General features: G+C 37.9%; 1 protein-coding gene across 4 annotated transcripts in view; it reads left to right on the forward strand.

The window, feature by feature from the left end:
- CDK8 (cyclin dependent kinase 8) overlaps nucleotides 1–13,340 on the forward strand; it is an 82,258-nt gene that overhangs the window by 53,047 nt on the left and 15,871 nt on the right. For 3 of the 4 annotated variants that reach the window (XM_053308727.1, XM_053308726.1, XM_053308728.1), the window contains 3 exons: nucleotides 6,654–6,711; nucleotides 9,048–9,179; nucleotides 11,224–11,367. In XM_053308727.1, the coding sequence (XP_053164702.1) occupies nucleotides 6,654–6,711; nucleotides 9,048–9,179; nucleotides 11,224–11,367 (334 nt within the window). The remainder of the gene's footprint in view (nucleotides 1–6,653; nucleotides 6,712–9,047; nucleotides 9,180–11,223; nucleotides 11,368–13,340) is intronic. The other variant, XM_053308730.1, reaches the window with a different exon arrangement.

The raw sequence follows: 13,340 nt of genomic DNA on the forward strand, positions 1-13,340 counted from the left end.
AGTGGAATTTGAGACCAAAAAAGCCCATTTAACACCATTCCAGAAATAACTGAATGCTACTTGATTTTCCTAAATATATGGAAACTCTAAATTGAAATACCTGCAGAGACTGAGAATAGACGTAGCTTGTGAATGGAAGAGAACAGGAGCCACCAGAAAGGACTGACTTGTTTACTGTGCATCAATGTTCTAAATATGTATTACAGTCTTGGGAGCTTTAAGGGAAATGGATCACCACCCAGTAACTTTTGGAAGGGCAGGATAGTGGTCTCAAGATAAATTACCACATCATTTGTCCTTCTTTCATAGCCTCCCTGTTTCAAATGTTACTGAAGTAGGATGTGATCATGTGGAAAGCACAATATTTTCTGTAAGTACCTAAGAACAGAGAGTGTTGCATAGGGATCAGTGAGACTTGAATATCTTAATGGTGTGCTTGATTCTGGTGGGACTTAATACAAGTTGCATTGACAAGAGAGCACAAATATTTAAATTTCATTTATTTCAGCTGAACTTAAGAGAAGTTTAGTTTTTTCTGGGTTGTGTCGATTATTTTCAGCTCTGAAGTTCTCATTTGGTTTGGTTTTACTTCTGAATGAAGCCAGTGTATAGTATCCAGTAAGCTTATTTTTGCCTTAAATAGCTGATAAATGTATAGTATAAAAACCTGGGTTGGGTTTTTATACTAGAAATAGCACCTTTATTTCCCCCCTAGAAAATCCAGGGATGTTGATCAGGCGCTGTGTGTGTTTGTGTTTAAGCATATATTTATATACCGCCCCAAACTCATGTTTCAGGGCTGTTTACAATAAAATAACTTAAATTGTTTCTATGTTTAATGTTTTAATTTATAACAATAACAGATTCTATATAAACTAATCAGTCTTTTATATTCTGAGTGATTAAGTTATACTTGGATCGTGTTGAATTTTGCAAACAGACTGTGCTGCTATTGTGTTAAATGTATAGAGTGAACTAGTTTTCCTGGAATCTAAATCGCCAGAAAAAACTGAGTGAATGTGACCAACCTTCTTTTGGTGGCAAGCCACATGTTTTCCATGTAACTAATGAGAGAGTAGTCCTTTGGTTTGTTTATACTTATTAAAATTGAAGCATTCCTCTAACATGGGGGAAATTACTTTTTCATAGACTTTTTTTTTAGGCTTGAGAAAAGTAATTGCCTAGCAAATTTATGTGACCTATTTCCTGTGAACTGTAATCCCACATCAAAGTGACAGCCCTGCACATTAGACTATATGCTAGTTTTTAGTATTCTCTATTGCCTCAAGTTGTGTGGGTAATTGAATGACAATAACTCAAACTCAGGAATTGTTTTCAGTGTCTCAGAGAAGCAGGACTTTCACCAAGCTAAAACTGCTCTCTTTCACTTCACTGGTTGTGAAGAAAAAATATACTCTGGACGTGCATGATCATAGCATTCTTGTACTGTGCACCTCTTTCTTTATAGATTTGCATGCATTTTGAACTTTCAGCTCCAAACATTTCATTTCATTATTGTGCTTCAGTGATTCTATTAATATGCATTTCTTATTGGGATTATAATTCTGAACACTATCAGAAAAACCTGTTTCCTTTGGACTCTAGGCATTGATGTGGGTTTTCTGGGGGGAAATTGAATTAAAGAAAATTTCAGTGCAATTTTTTTTCTTCATTTGCACAAGAACCTTTCAGAAATCTTTCTTACTTTTTACAGAAAATTTCCCAATGCCCTAAATAGATTGTGATCTGATTTGGCACATTTAACATACACATTTATTATTATTATTTGTACATTTATATCCCGCTTTTCCTCCAAGGAGCCCAGAGCGGTGTACTACATACTTGAGTTTCTCTTTCACAACAACCCTCTGAAGTAGGTTAGGCTGAGAGAGAAGTGACTGGCCCAGCTAGTTTCATGGCTGAATAGGGATTTGAACTCGGGTCTCCCCAGTCCTAGTCCAGCACTCTAACCACTACACCACGCTGGCTCTCCTTCGTGCAGTACAGAAGTAAAAATTAATTGTATATGCTGTATAAATATATCAGCATGCCCAAAAGTATGTTGTTACTTAATAACCACTAATTTACTAGCCTGACTTAACATCTTTCTTTCACTAAGGACAGCCTTCTAGCCAGTAATATTGGGCATATTCTTGGCATGAATAACCTCTTCATTGTTATGACTTCTGTGCCCTGAATTGAAGACCAGAGCTTGTTCACAAACAAGCTTAACACTGCTGGGGTTAGGTTTCGAAGCTGGGAGCTGCCCAATTCAAAGCTTTTGTCAGCCATGAACTCACTCACTAGCCTCGTGTAAACCACTCGTTTCCCCTCAGTTTTCCATTTGTAAAATGAGGGTAGGTGGATTCATAACAAAGAAAAATGATCAAAAATAGTTGTAGAAAGGCGGCTAAGGAACATAGGAAGCTGCCATATACTGAGTCAGACCATTGGTCTATCTAGCTCAGTATTGTCTTCACAGACTGGCAGCAGCTTCTACAAGGTTGCAGGCAGGAATCTCTCTCAGCCTTAGTTCCAAGGGCAACTGAATCAGGCATGTTAACATTTTTCAATGATGGTAGCCATAAGCAGATTTTCAGTTTGATATTATATATACCCACTGGCAAGACAACATATCCTGCTATATGATAGTGTCAGAAATGTGCAAAATAAGTCAGTAATGCAATCTGAATTTTTGAACATCCTTTCCAGTTCCATTGCTGGCGTATTTTGTATGTTTCAGACACAGTAAAGGTTTTGTAAAAATATCCCTTTATGTTCTCTTGCCAGTGGGTATATATAATATCAACCTGAAAATTTGTTTATGGCTACATTCATTGAAAGGTCAGCATGCCTGATTGAGTTACCCTTTGAATTGCTCCAAATGACAGCTGCATAGTTAGTAGTGCTTCCAGTGTGTTCCAAAACATTATCAGGGGCAAACTTTTACACCTTAATAAACTGCTTAGAAAAAATATTTCAGGTTGTATCTCACCAAGGTTTTGAGCTGCAAGTAAGAAAGCTTTTCAAAGCATTTTATATATGTGTGGAATTTGTTTGGGATATTTGTTTAGAAACGTTTTCAATGTTAGGTTTGAACATGATCTGTAACAATGGCTCTTCATTATGAGGAATATATGGGTTATTTAGTTAATATAAACATTGATGGTCTGCTGTGACTGTTTTGTTTAATAGCAGGGAAAGAGGAGAATGCCAACATCCCAACCAAGGTTGCTTAGTATAGGTCTGACTCCAAAGATACAAACAGTAGGGATGCTGCATCTATAGTTACAATGAAAGGATTAAAAACATATTTATCTGAAATTTTAAATTTAGAATATATTTGAGAATCAGATAAGTGTGTTGAAGATGGAATGAGAAAATTGGGAAATAAATTGGGTGCTCTGAAAATCAGATACAGTAGGATCTAACAGAACAACAAAAACAATTAATTGATAAAATTGCTGCTGCATAGCTGAGTTAATTGTGCTAGTTGATTATCTTGAAAATGAAGCCTGAAAAAATAATCTGATGAAAGGTATCCCTGAAGGGAAGTAGGGGCAGCAAACCTCATTTCAACAGTGAACCCTTGTCAAGTACTTGCATATGGCATTGTTGTCACACTTTACTGTATTTGGAACTATTTTTGGACCAGCGTCATAAAGCTTCTTTAGCCCATTCACTTTCCTCTTCATATGGCTTAAACCTATAGGAGGGAGACCCTGAAAACTATGTTGTTGTCAACTGTAGTGTGCATCAAACAGGCATGACATTCTGGTCTTTTTGTAAGGCTTATTTCTAACACACAAAATGCCTTCTTAGAAAATCATCCTAATGGATTAGAATGGACTGTTCAGCCTATTGGACATGTATGTATCCATTTCAAGATGCATAGTTTAAATGGATTTATTTGGAAACTTGGAACTACTTAGTCATAGCTCCGCCCACTTCCAAGTCCTCCCACAATGCAACATAGCACAATGCTGAACTAAGTGGATGTAAGAATAACTGGCATAGCATTGGCCTGGTTGTTTAGGGATGTAAAGTTCATTGCATAGTTTCTTTGACTTGTGTTTAATTAATAGCTTGCCGAATCTGCCTTTTAATGCAGGACTTGAATGGAAATGATTTTCACATATTGAACCTTGCTAGCATATGTGAGGGTTACATTTATTTCACTCTCAGGAAACTCTCCAAGGGGAGCCATTTTCATGTTGACTTCTGGTTGAACTGCATGTATCCCTCATGTAATGGAGTTCAGTCAAAACATTCTGAAGAGCTCTTTACATTCTTCTAAATAGTTTAACAAGCTAGGTTTCACAATCAGGGTTGATTTTTAAATCAAATTGATTTAAATCATGATTAAAATTGTTTCACAGAAGGACTCAATTTTAATGATTTTAAATCACTGGTCAGAAAGATTCTGTTTAATCATCATTTTCTAGTAGAAGTGCATTCTTGTCTAATATAACCTTAATACATATTCAGGGATAGATGTAGGTTTCATTTTTAGAAGGTAGGTACTCGCTACCAAAGAAAACCACATGGCTCTTTGGTCGCCAGGAGTCAACACAGACTCAACGGCGCAACTTCACCTTTACACACTATAATAGGTGCATACATCTCATAGTGCTGTTTCATTCTGGCACCCGGGCCTTGAATGTATTTGTTGCACTGTTTGCATTTTGCACACATGCCTGTCTAATCCACAGGTACAGGCAGTTCATTTAAATGTTCAAATGGGGTATATTTTTTACGGCTTGCTGCCATGATAGGTGTTTCCCTTCCACAATGGAGGATACACACTGAAAATTTTTTCTCAGGGCTGCGTGAATATGTTCAGTTCACTTTTGGTTTCACTTTCTATTCCCCTCCCCTATCCCTTGCATTTATATTAAGACCCCTCCTTTCTTAGATCTATCCCATCTTCCCAAATCATTGCTCACTTATTGACCACCTTTAGCCTAATTCAGACATTATGCTGTAAGTGTTCAGAAATCTGTTCACTTGTATGCATTTGTGTGAATGACTATACCTGGGTTCATTTTTAAAAGTGAACCTGGATACAGGCCCTTCAAATGCATGATACAGATAGGAAGTGTACTGCTGTAACTGCATTCAACATAACCTGTGAATGGCTGTACCTGTGTACAGATCTTTAACTGTATACACTATATGCTCTTTGTATGAGTGTTGCAAAGGGTGTACCTGTGAATGGGCCAAATGTCTTTGCAGTATATCTTAGACCAAAGAGTATTGTGTATTCTGCTGTATATTGTCCTCGTATTATACCAGCCACTGTCTGTGTCAGATGACCAAAAGTGATGAAATAGTCTGATAGTGCAATGGTAGTTTTAGGTTTTCTTAGCTAAAACTAAATAACACATATCTTACTGAAACTGCACGGTAGCCATCCTTAAACTTGTGCAGAGTCATGCATATCCCTTTTCAAATCTGCTCTTCGCTGATTATGCTGGCCCTCTAATGATGGAAGATTACAGCTGTTCCTATCAAAGGTGTTTTCATTCATCCATAAAAGCCTCCTTGAAGTACTTTTATCTAACACATTTTTGTGCTGTCTTACAGTTCACAGATATGTGGTCACACAGTAGCTTTACTGTTGTGACAATACTTGATTGGAAAAAAATTACCTTTGTGCATACTTGATAACCTACTTCAAAGCATTGCACTCTGAACTGTTGATGCCAAATTTTCTCAAAAGAATTTATTCTTGAAACTGGTTTGAGAGAGAGAAATCTGAGCTGTTAATATACTCTTAGTTAAATACAGTTAATACTACCATTTTATATAGGTTCATAATAAACCTTCTGAGAAGACTGTGATATAGTATTGGTGTGGCTCTATAGCGCTTTCCAAAAGTCCACAAACTGCTTACTACTTATTTGCAAGAAATTGTAAAAGCAGATGCCATGGGGTGGGGAGAGGTGATGCTCGGTACAAAAGGAGGGATAAAGGAAAACACTGGACAAGAGAAAGAGAAACCTCTGCAGCAATCCTTTAGTCCAGACTAGGATCTATAATTCTGAAAACATCATATCAGCAGAGAGTGGGGTGGGGGGTGGCATCTGAAAGGCAGTGTTAAGAGGGATTGAAGTTTAAATCTATAGTTCTTTTGATAGCAGACCCCTTAGAATGCTGAATTAATATATTCAGACTGAAGGTTCCAGTTTACAGTTCTCTTGCCTAATTATAGAACAATAAATCTCTTAGAACTGTGTATTTTATACAGTAACTGGTTTATTTAAAATACTACTGGGAAGATATGCAAAATGTGGGGTAGACTGATTTCTATACTTGACTAATTTTAGAGATTAGGCAGGGAGAAGCAATATTTTCTTTCTTGGGTTAACTCAAGGATTAAGTGCTCATACTTTTCTGAGGGCGGGGGGGGGTACAGTGAGAAAAGTTATTAAAAGGAAGCTCTTTTAGAGGGAGAATATGAAGGTTGGCAAGGACTCTTATGATTTGGCTGCTTGTAAAGCCTTACCAGAAACTAATAATGTACAGGCACTATCTCTATGATATTCCACTGCATTTTTGTTTAAAACTGGAAAAGTAAAGCTACTAATTTCAGGCACAAATGTTTAGGTTTATCTTGGTATATGTATTGTGTATTTATTTTTTTTCCACAGAAACCTGCTAATATTTTAGTTATGGGTGAAGGTCCTGAGCGAGGAAGAGTAAAAATTGGTATGTTAATATCTTTGATAAGTCCCAGTGTAGCATTTAAGATAGAATGTTCTAAAGGTGCAGTTGCGTAGGTCAGTACTCACTGTTAACACTTGCTGGATCACAGATGAAACCTCATCAAACTGGAGAGGTAAAATCTGTTAATACTGGACAAAAATAAAGAAAGCTTGGAGGGATGACAAAAAGGGAAAACCTTAAGTTACATTTTTTACTAAAATGTTTTACATAAGTGCTGAATGATATAAATGTATAAAAATAAAATGAGTGACTTTTGGTTGCATGAAGAGTACTGTGTAGAAGTTTCTCAACAAGAGACAAAAAAGCTCACAAGCATTAATTGAAGGAAATACTCAAACCAGCATGATTTTAAAATGGAGGCAATGAGAAGCTATTAGGACAATTTTTTATTTCCAGATCTTCTTGTAATACAGAAATTCCATATTCTAAGGCTCTTTAAAAAGGCTCATTAAAAAGTAATTAAAACTAGACTAACAATAAATTCCACATAATGGTATGGCCCAGAACATGTGCAATGCACATCAGTGTCCAAAGGACATTAAGTGTGTACACTAGGAGACACCTAATATGCATCCTGAATTTTTAAGCTTAAGAATTCGGTATTGAATGTTCAAAGGTGTTCCTTTCCCCTTCCCTCTGGCTCATTCTCTGAGATAATTTGCTTTTGTAATGTACCTAGTATTCCATGATTACATGTTTTTTTTTGGTTGTACGAGACTGTTGATCAACAATCTGCTAACCAAGGGAGCAGATTTTTGTGTTCATTTCTTTCCTGTTGAAGTCAATGAACTTTGCATCATTCAGTTCAAAAGGAATAGAATTAGACCAGTGTTGAGCACTCTGGGCTCCTAAAGGTTTGTAAGTGCACAGCGGTACTAACATTGGCAGATTGAGGTCCTCTTGTTGGCAAAACATGGATGGCTAAAGAGTAGGTCAGCTAGCATTAGCTGTGGTGATGATATTTGTGATATAGACAGCTTATCCATTCTTAACTGGAAATTGACCACCCACTCTTTTTGCAAGCTATTTGCAACATCCTGAAAAACCTGATTGCTCCCCAAATTGGTTACACTTTATTGATTGTGTGAAAAAGCTTCTTTCAGTCCGCTTGAGCCATCCAGTGCCATTAATGGGAAGATTGACTTCCAAGTGTAATAAAACTGAAGAGTCTTTGCCTTATTATGACAGCGAATTATCCTGAAGTGCTGGACTTATGCTGTTCAAGCATTTTTTAGAAACACTGCAGTTTTTCTCTATGAAGCCATAGAGGATGTATTAGTGCACTTTATTTTTCTTTCTCCAGGCAGCTAAAGGTTTATCCTGCTTTTTAATATTGGGTATTTCTAAATGGTTTCTAACTTTAAAATGAAACATAATAATTGTTTTTAAATAGGGCTGTATGTAGAAACAAATGCTTTCACTTGTAGAGCAAGTTAAAGGAATCTCTCTTCTGGTGAAAATATGCAGTCTGGAGGCTTGTTGCTTGAAAATATGGGCTTCATGTTCTTAAAATCAGGCTCAGTTCTGTGTATGCCCTACAACTGCAACCTCAAGTAGAATTTCAGTTCTATTGGAATTGGCCAAGTAAATGGCGGTGCATTTGCTGTCAAACAGTTGTAGTTCTATTTCAGTAATAATTTGTGTACACACTGCTAACTCTGACAGTACAGACATGAAATAATTGTGGAGTTAATCTACTGCTGTTTGACAGTGTTCGTGTAAACTGACTCTGGGTATAATATGGTAAAAAATCCCAAGTAGATGAGAGTTATTGAGGCAAATGAATATAGCAGGAATTGGGAGTATTTCCCTACCTAGGCCTGAAGGAAACCCAGTTTGGTGCTTGCCTCTAGACACTTTTTGTATCTGTTGCCTCTTTTAGAAATGGAAATATACCAGGTCCTTTGTTACCTGGGTGCCTCAGAATTTCAATATTTGTCAGATTAATGAAGAACTGTCTTCTAAGAATTGGACATGTTTTCAGCCTAGTATTTCACCTACTTCTCCGCCCCCGCCCCCCATTATATAATTTTTAATGGGTTGGACTTTCCCTACTAATCTGGATTTCCCAGCATTCTGAGCATTGATCACCTTTGATTCAGAACATTGGTGAATCCTGGATGGTCAAGAGTTTGTGTTAGGTTATGCCTTATAATGCTACATGTTTGGCATAAAAATTCTTAAAAGCTCCTATTGAGCTTGTTTTAAGGTAGCTGACAGGACTTCTGCTCCAATGTGAGTTGCATTTGATTTCAGTCAATTCATAACAAGCAACCAGTGTGCTAAAACTTAAAGCATCTTCCCTACTCCTTTTACAGCTGATATGGGCTTTGCCCGGCTATTTAATTCACCTTTGAAGCCTTTAGCCGATTTGGATCCGGTAGTTGTAACGTTCTGGTATCGAGCTCCTGAATTGCTGCTTGGAGCAAGACATTATACCAAAGCTATTGGTAAGTAATCTGATCTTTCAAAAGTTAGATCTGTCTACTGTATCAGTTATGATTCACATGTTTCTTTCTTTTGTGTAAAGAAAATATCCATACTCTGAGCACTTGGGAGTTAATCAGAAAACAAGTGTCTTACTATTGTGGAAATGATTCAGTAAATCTTATTGCTTCAAAACTTGTTGACCCATCTACAACTTTAGTCCATATTTGTACATAAAGCGGCATAAAATAAAATATCAGATATCTTCACTGAACTTAACTGGCAAAGATTCTGTGGAATTTAGTGATGTTTTCACTTGTTAGATGAAATATCTTCCACTGCCTAGAACTGATTTAAACTACTTGTACAATGACGGGAACACTTTGATTCTCATAAACGACTTCTCATACTCAAATGAGTTATTTGGTTTTGGCTTCATTGTTACTGAAAACATCTGTTTTTCCAATGTGCTTTTGAGTGCTCCCTTGATCTTTTTTCTTTTCATTTAAATCTTAGACACTAGAAGTAACTGTAAAAGCCTTTACAGCAGGCTTTGACAAATTTTCTTTGGCTCTAGAAGCCAGCCTAAACATTTAGGAGCCCAATTGTCCTCTGCTCCATGGGGGGAGGTGGGGACAACTTGCTGCTTGCCCCTAGCAATGCTCTCCATGGGTGGGGAGGGTGATGTTGGACTGGTTATTTTAAAAAGAAAAATTGCAATTGGAGGGCTACAGGTGAGCGCCCCCCCCCCCAATTTACAGGAATTGAGGTTGTGTTTTTAATCAGATCTGACTATGTTAACTGTTACACAAAAATAAGTTTTCACAGCTTAGATGTTTCATTTTGGGTGACTATTTAGAATGCACATGTCGCCCCCCCTCCCCCGCCAATATGTATTCTTTACATGTGATTGTATATGCATATTGAAGATGCGGTGCAATGCTCTGTATATAGAAGTAGAATCTGGGTAAGCTCCTGGTCATGAGCCTCCAGAGAATGGGGGTGGGGAGAGAAAACCACAGCCTAGAGTTAGGTGTTTTTGTGTGTGGTGAGGTTTTCCCTCCCTTTGTCTGATTCCAGAGCAGATTGTATTTGGCTTGTATTTTATTTACTTCCAGGACGGGCGGGTGGGGGAGCGTTTTTCACAATTCTTGGCTGCTTATATGGGACACCTGAGCTGAATGTTTGAGATAGAAGGGTTATACTTGTTTTTAAAAGGTTAAAAAAACTGTAGTTCTACACTAAATATGTCTGAACCAGTTACCAAACCACTTAAAGTTAAGTCACAGTCTGGATACATCTTTATTGAGACCAGCCAATACATGATACACAGTTGTAAGCAGCAAATGTTTGAGTTCTCTAGCTTGCTGCTCACATCATCATTTTGGTTGGTCCTAATAAACCAGACTGTTGTGTTTGGGTTTTTTCTCATGAATCAATATGGCTAGCTGCAATTTTTAAACCTAGTGTCTGAACCAGGATTGAATCTGAGAGTTTAAAAAACAAACAAAACAAAGCTTGATGAACATCAGCTAGCACTGGGCCAGGGAGTCAAACTGAGCCCAAACCCAAAAACGGGATCAGAAAGGTGGCCAGGGCTTCAGAACTTTGGCCCTCCTGCAGATTTCGGACTAATAACTCCAATAATCGGTATTGGCCACTGAAGTTGGAGATGATAGTAGTCCAACTACAGCTGGAGAGCTGAACTTGTGCTCCTCTGGTCACAACTAAATCCCATTGACATTAATGGGACTTAGATTAGTAACTCTTTGATTTCAGTGGCGCTTCATCATGATGAACTAGTTTGGGTGCTGCCCTTTGTGTTCATTAAAAGGAAGATATTGTCTTACATTTTTATTATAGTAATGTCTGTGATGTGTAATATGTGACTGTAAGTCAAATTTGGAAATGCATCACAGTTGCAGTGGACATGTCAGGCTTTTTTGAATCACTTAAAAGCAGAATTATTTGCTTTAAGAGGCTGTGTGTAATCTCTTGCAGCTGTTTGACAGGCTATGCTCCCTCCTTTTAGAAAAACCTATTTGATTTTTCCCCCTTTTTGTAAAGATATTTGGGCTATAGGGTGTATATTTGCAGAGCTACTAACATCAGAGCCAATATTCCACTGCCGACAAGAGGATATAAAAACTAGTAATCCATATCATCATGACCAGCTGGACAGAATATTCAACGTAATGGGATTTCCTGCAGGTATATTTATTTATTTGCTTGCTTGCTTGTTTGCTTGCTTGCTTGCTTGCTTTAACATATTTGTTAAATATTTTAATAAGCTGTTCTCGTATGTTGCGCTTAAATGTGGGATCTAGGTCTAAAAAAGCAGTAGGCTACTGACATAGATAACTAAAAAACAAGTATAGTATAGCAGTGTTTTCTCCTCTGTTACAATTTTGACTGACATCCTCTGTGCAACATTGTATGCTGAAGTGTTAGGTTGAATCATCATTGTAAATCTTTCAGCAACTATTTAGATCAGTGTTTCTCAACCACCGGTCCCTGGACCGCTGCCGGTCCCCGAAGGCTTGAGTGCCGGTCCCTGACTGGGAGTCAACCCCCCCCACCCCCAACTGAAATCAAGGCACTCACTTCCTCAATTTTGCACATGGCACGGAAGAGGAAGAGTATCACGGAGGCATGGGACCCTTCTTGTGCCTTGCCTCCATGTGCTGCTGAGATCTTCCTACAGCTATCTTATTCCCTATCTTTACAGCTTCAAACTGTATGCAGTGCGCGGGCATGGAGGAAAAAGTATGGCAGTGGGCGCCACTTGAAGGGCTGCTGGTTCTTGCATGCTCATTATTTGCAGCCAAAGGTTGGTTGATTGAAACCCAGCTGCCTGTTGTGGTCAAGGCGCCTTGAGAGGGAACGCTGTTTCCCTTTTGCATCAGTGGGGCTTGCTTGTATGTTGTTTTCATTGGTCCCATGTAGCTTTTGAATTTTTCTAATGGCCCAACATACCCTCTCCACTGAGTAATCAGAAGCACCTCCACCCCCACCCCGCACATACTGAAGACATACTGGAGACAAATTTGTTCACCCAGGCTTTTAGATTCAGGGGTTCTCAACCTTGGGTACCCAGACGTTGGTGGACTTCTACTCCCATAATCCCCAGCCATAATGGCCAAATGCCATTGTTGTTGGGGGTTATGGGAGTTTAACTGAGGGACCCAAGGTTAAGAACCCCTAATATTCCATGTTTGCAAAAGATTCCAAATTTAATTATTTTAATGCTTATATTATTTTCATTCTAAACTGCCCAGAGATGCATGTTTGGGGCAGTATAGAAGTCTGATAGATAGATAGATAGACTTGAAACCAACCCCTTTACTAACTGCTGGTCCGGGAAACTGCGCATGAAGAATGTAGCGGTCCTTGAAACTCTGCACGAAGAATTTAGCGGTCCTTGACTCCAAAAAGTTTGAGAAACACTGATTTAGATGATATTGCTCTAGCTAGCAAACATTGCAAATGAAACTGTATTTGTTTTTTATTGTTCAACTGAATACGAATACAAATACGCTGAATACGACGAATATTTATATACCACTTTTCAACAAAAGTTCCCAAAGCGTTTTACATAGATATAAATAAAATGGCTTCCTTTCCCCAAAGGGCTCACAACCTTAAGAAAGAAACCTAAGATAGATACCAGCAACGGCCACTGGAGGGATTTTGTGTTGGAAATTGATAGGGCCTGTTTCTGTCCCCCTGCTAAATAAATAGAATCACCGCTGTAAAATGGTGCATCTTTGCTCAGTTAGCAGGAGACTAAATAGAAATTCTAATTGTCTCAAAATAAAGAACCATAATCTGGAATGCTAAATTTTGTCCTTTCAATATTTACTGTGGTAGTGGTAGTATTTACAAATGTGCTGTAAAATGTGTTCTATAGAATTACTACGGGAGGTTGCTAGAGAAGCTGAACTGGATTGCTCTATTTTTTAAACATGCACTGCTTTGAGTTTTTTAAAAAGCAAAGCTGTCTGTATATTTTATAAATATGTAATTATAGGTCCCAGTCTGGGGACTTTGTTCTAGTTCTACTCAGGAAACCATAAATGAGGATACCATGTTCATCTATTTTATCAAGGCTGAACAAAGAAGCAAAATTAGACAGATGGAAAGGGAGCAATAATAGTTTTTAATGTGTATGTGATAATGTCCTA

The sequence above is a fragment of the Hemicordylus capensis genome, chromosome 3 (genome assembly GCF_027244095.1).
Source record: "Hemicordylus capensis ecotype Gifberg chromosome 3, rHemCap1.1.pri, whole genome shotgun sequence".
Classification (NCBI taxonomy): domain Eukaryota; kingdom Metazoa; phylum Chordata; class Lepidosauria; order Squamata; family Cordylidae; genus Hemicordylus; species Hemicordylus capensis.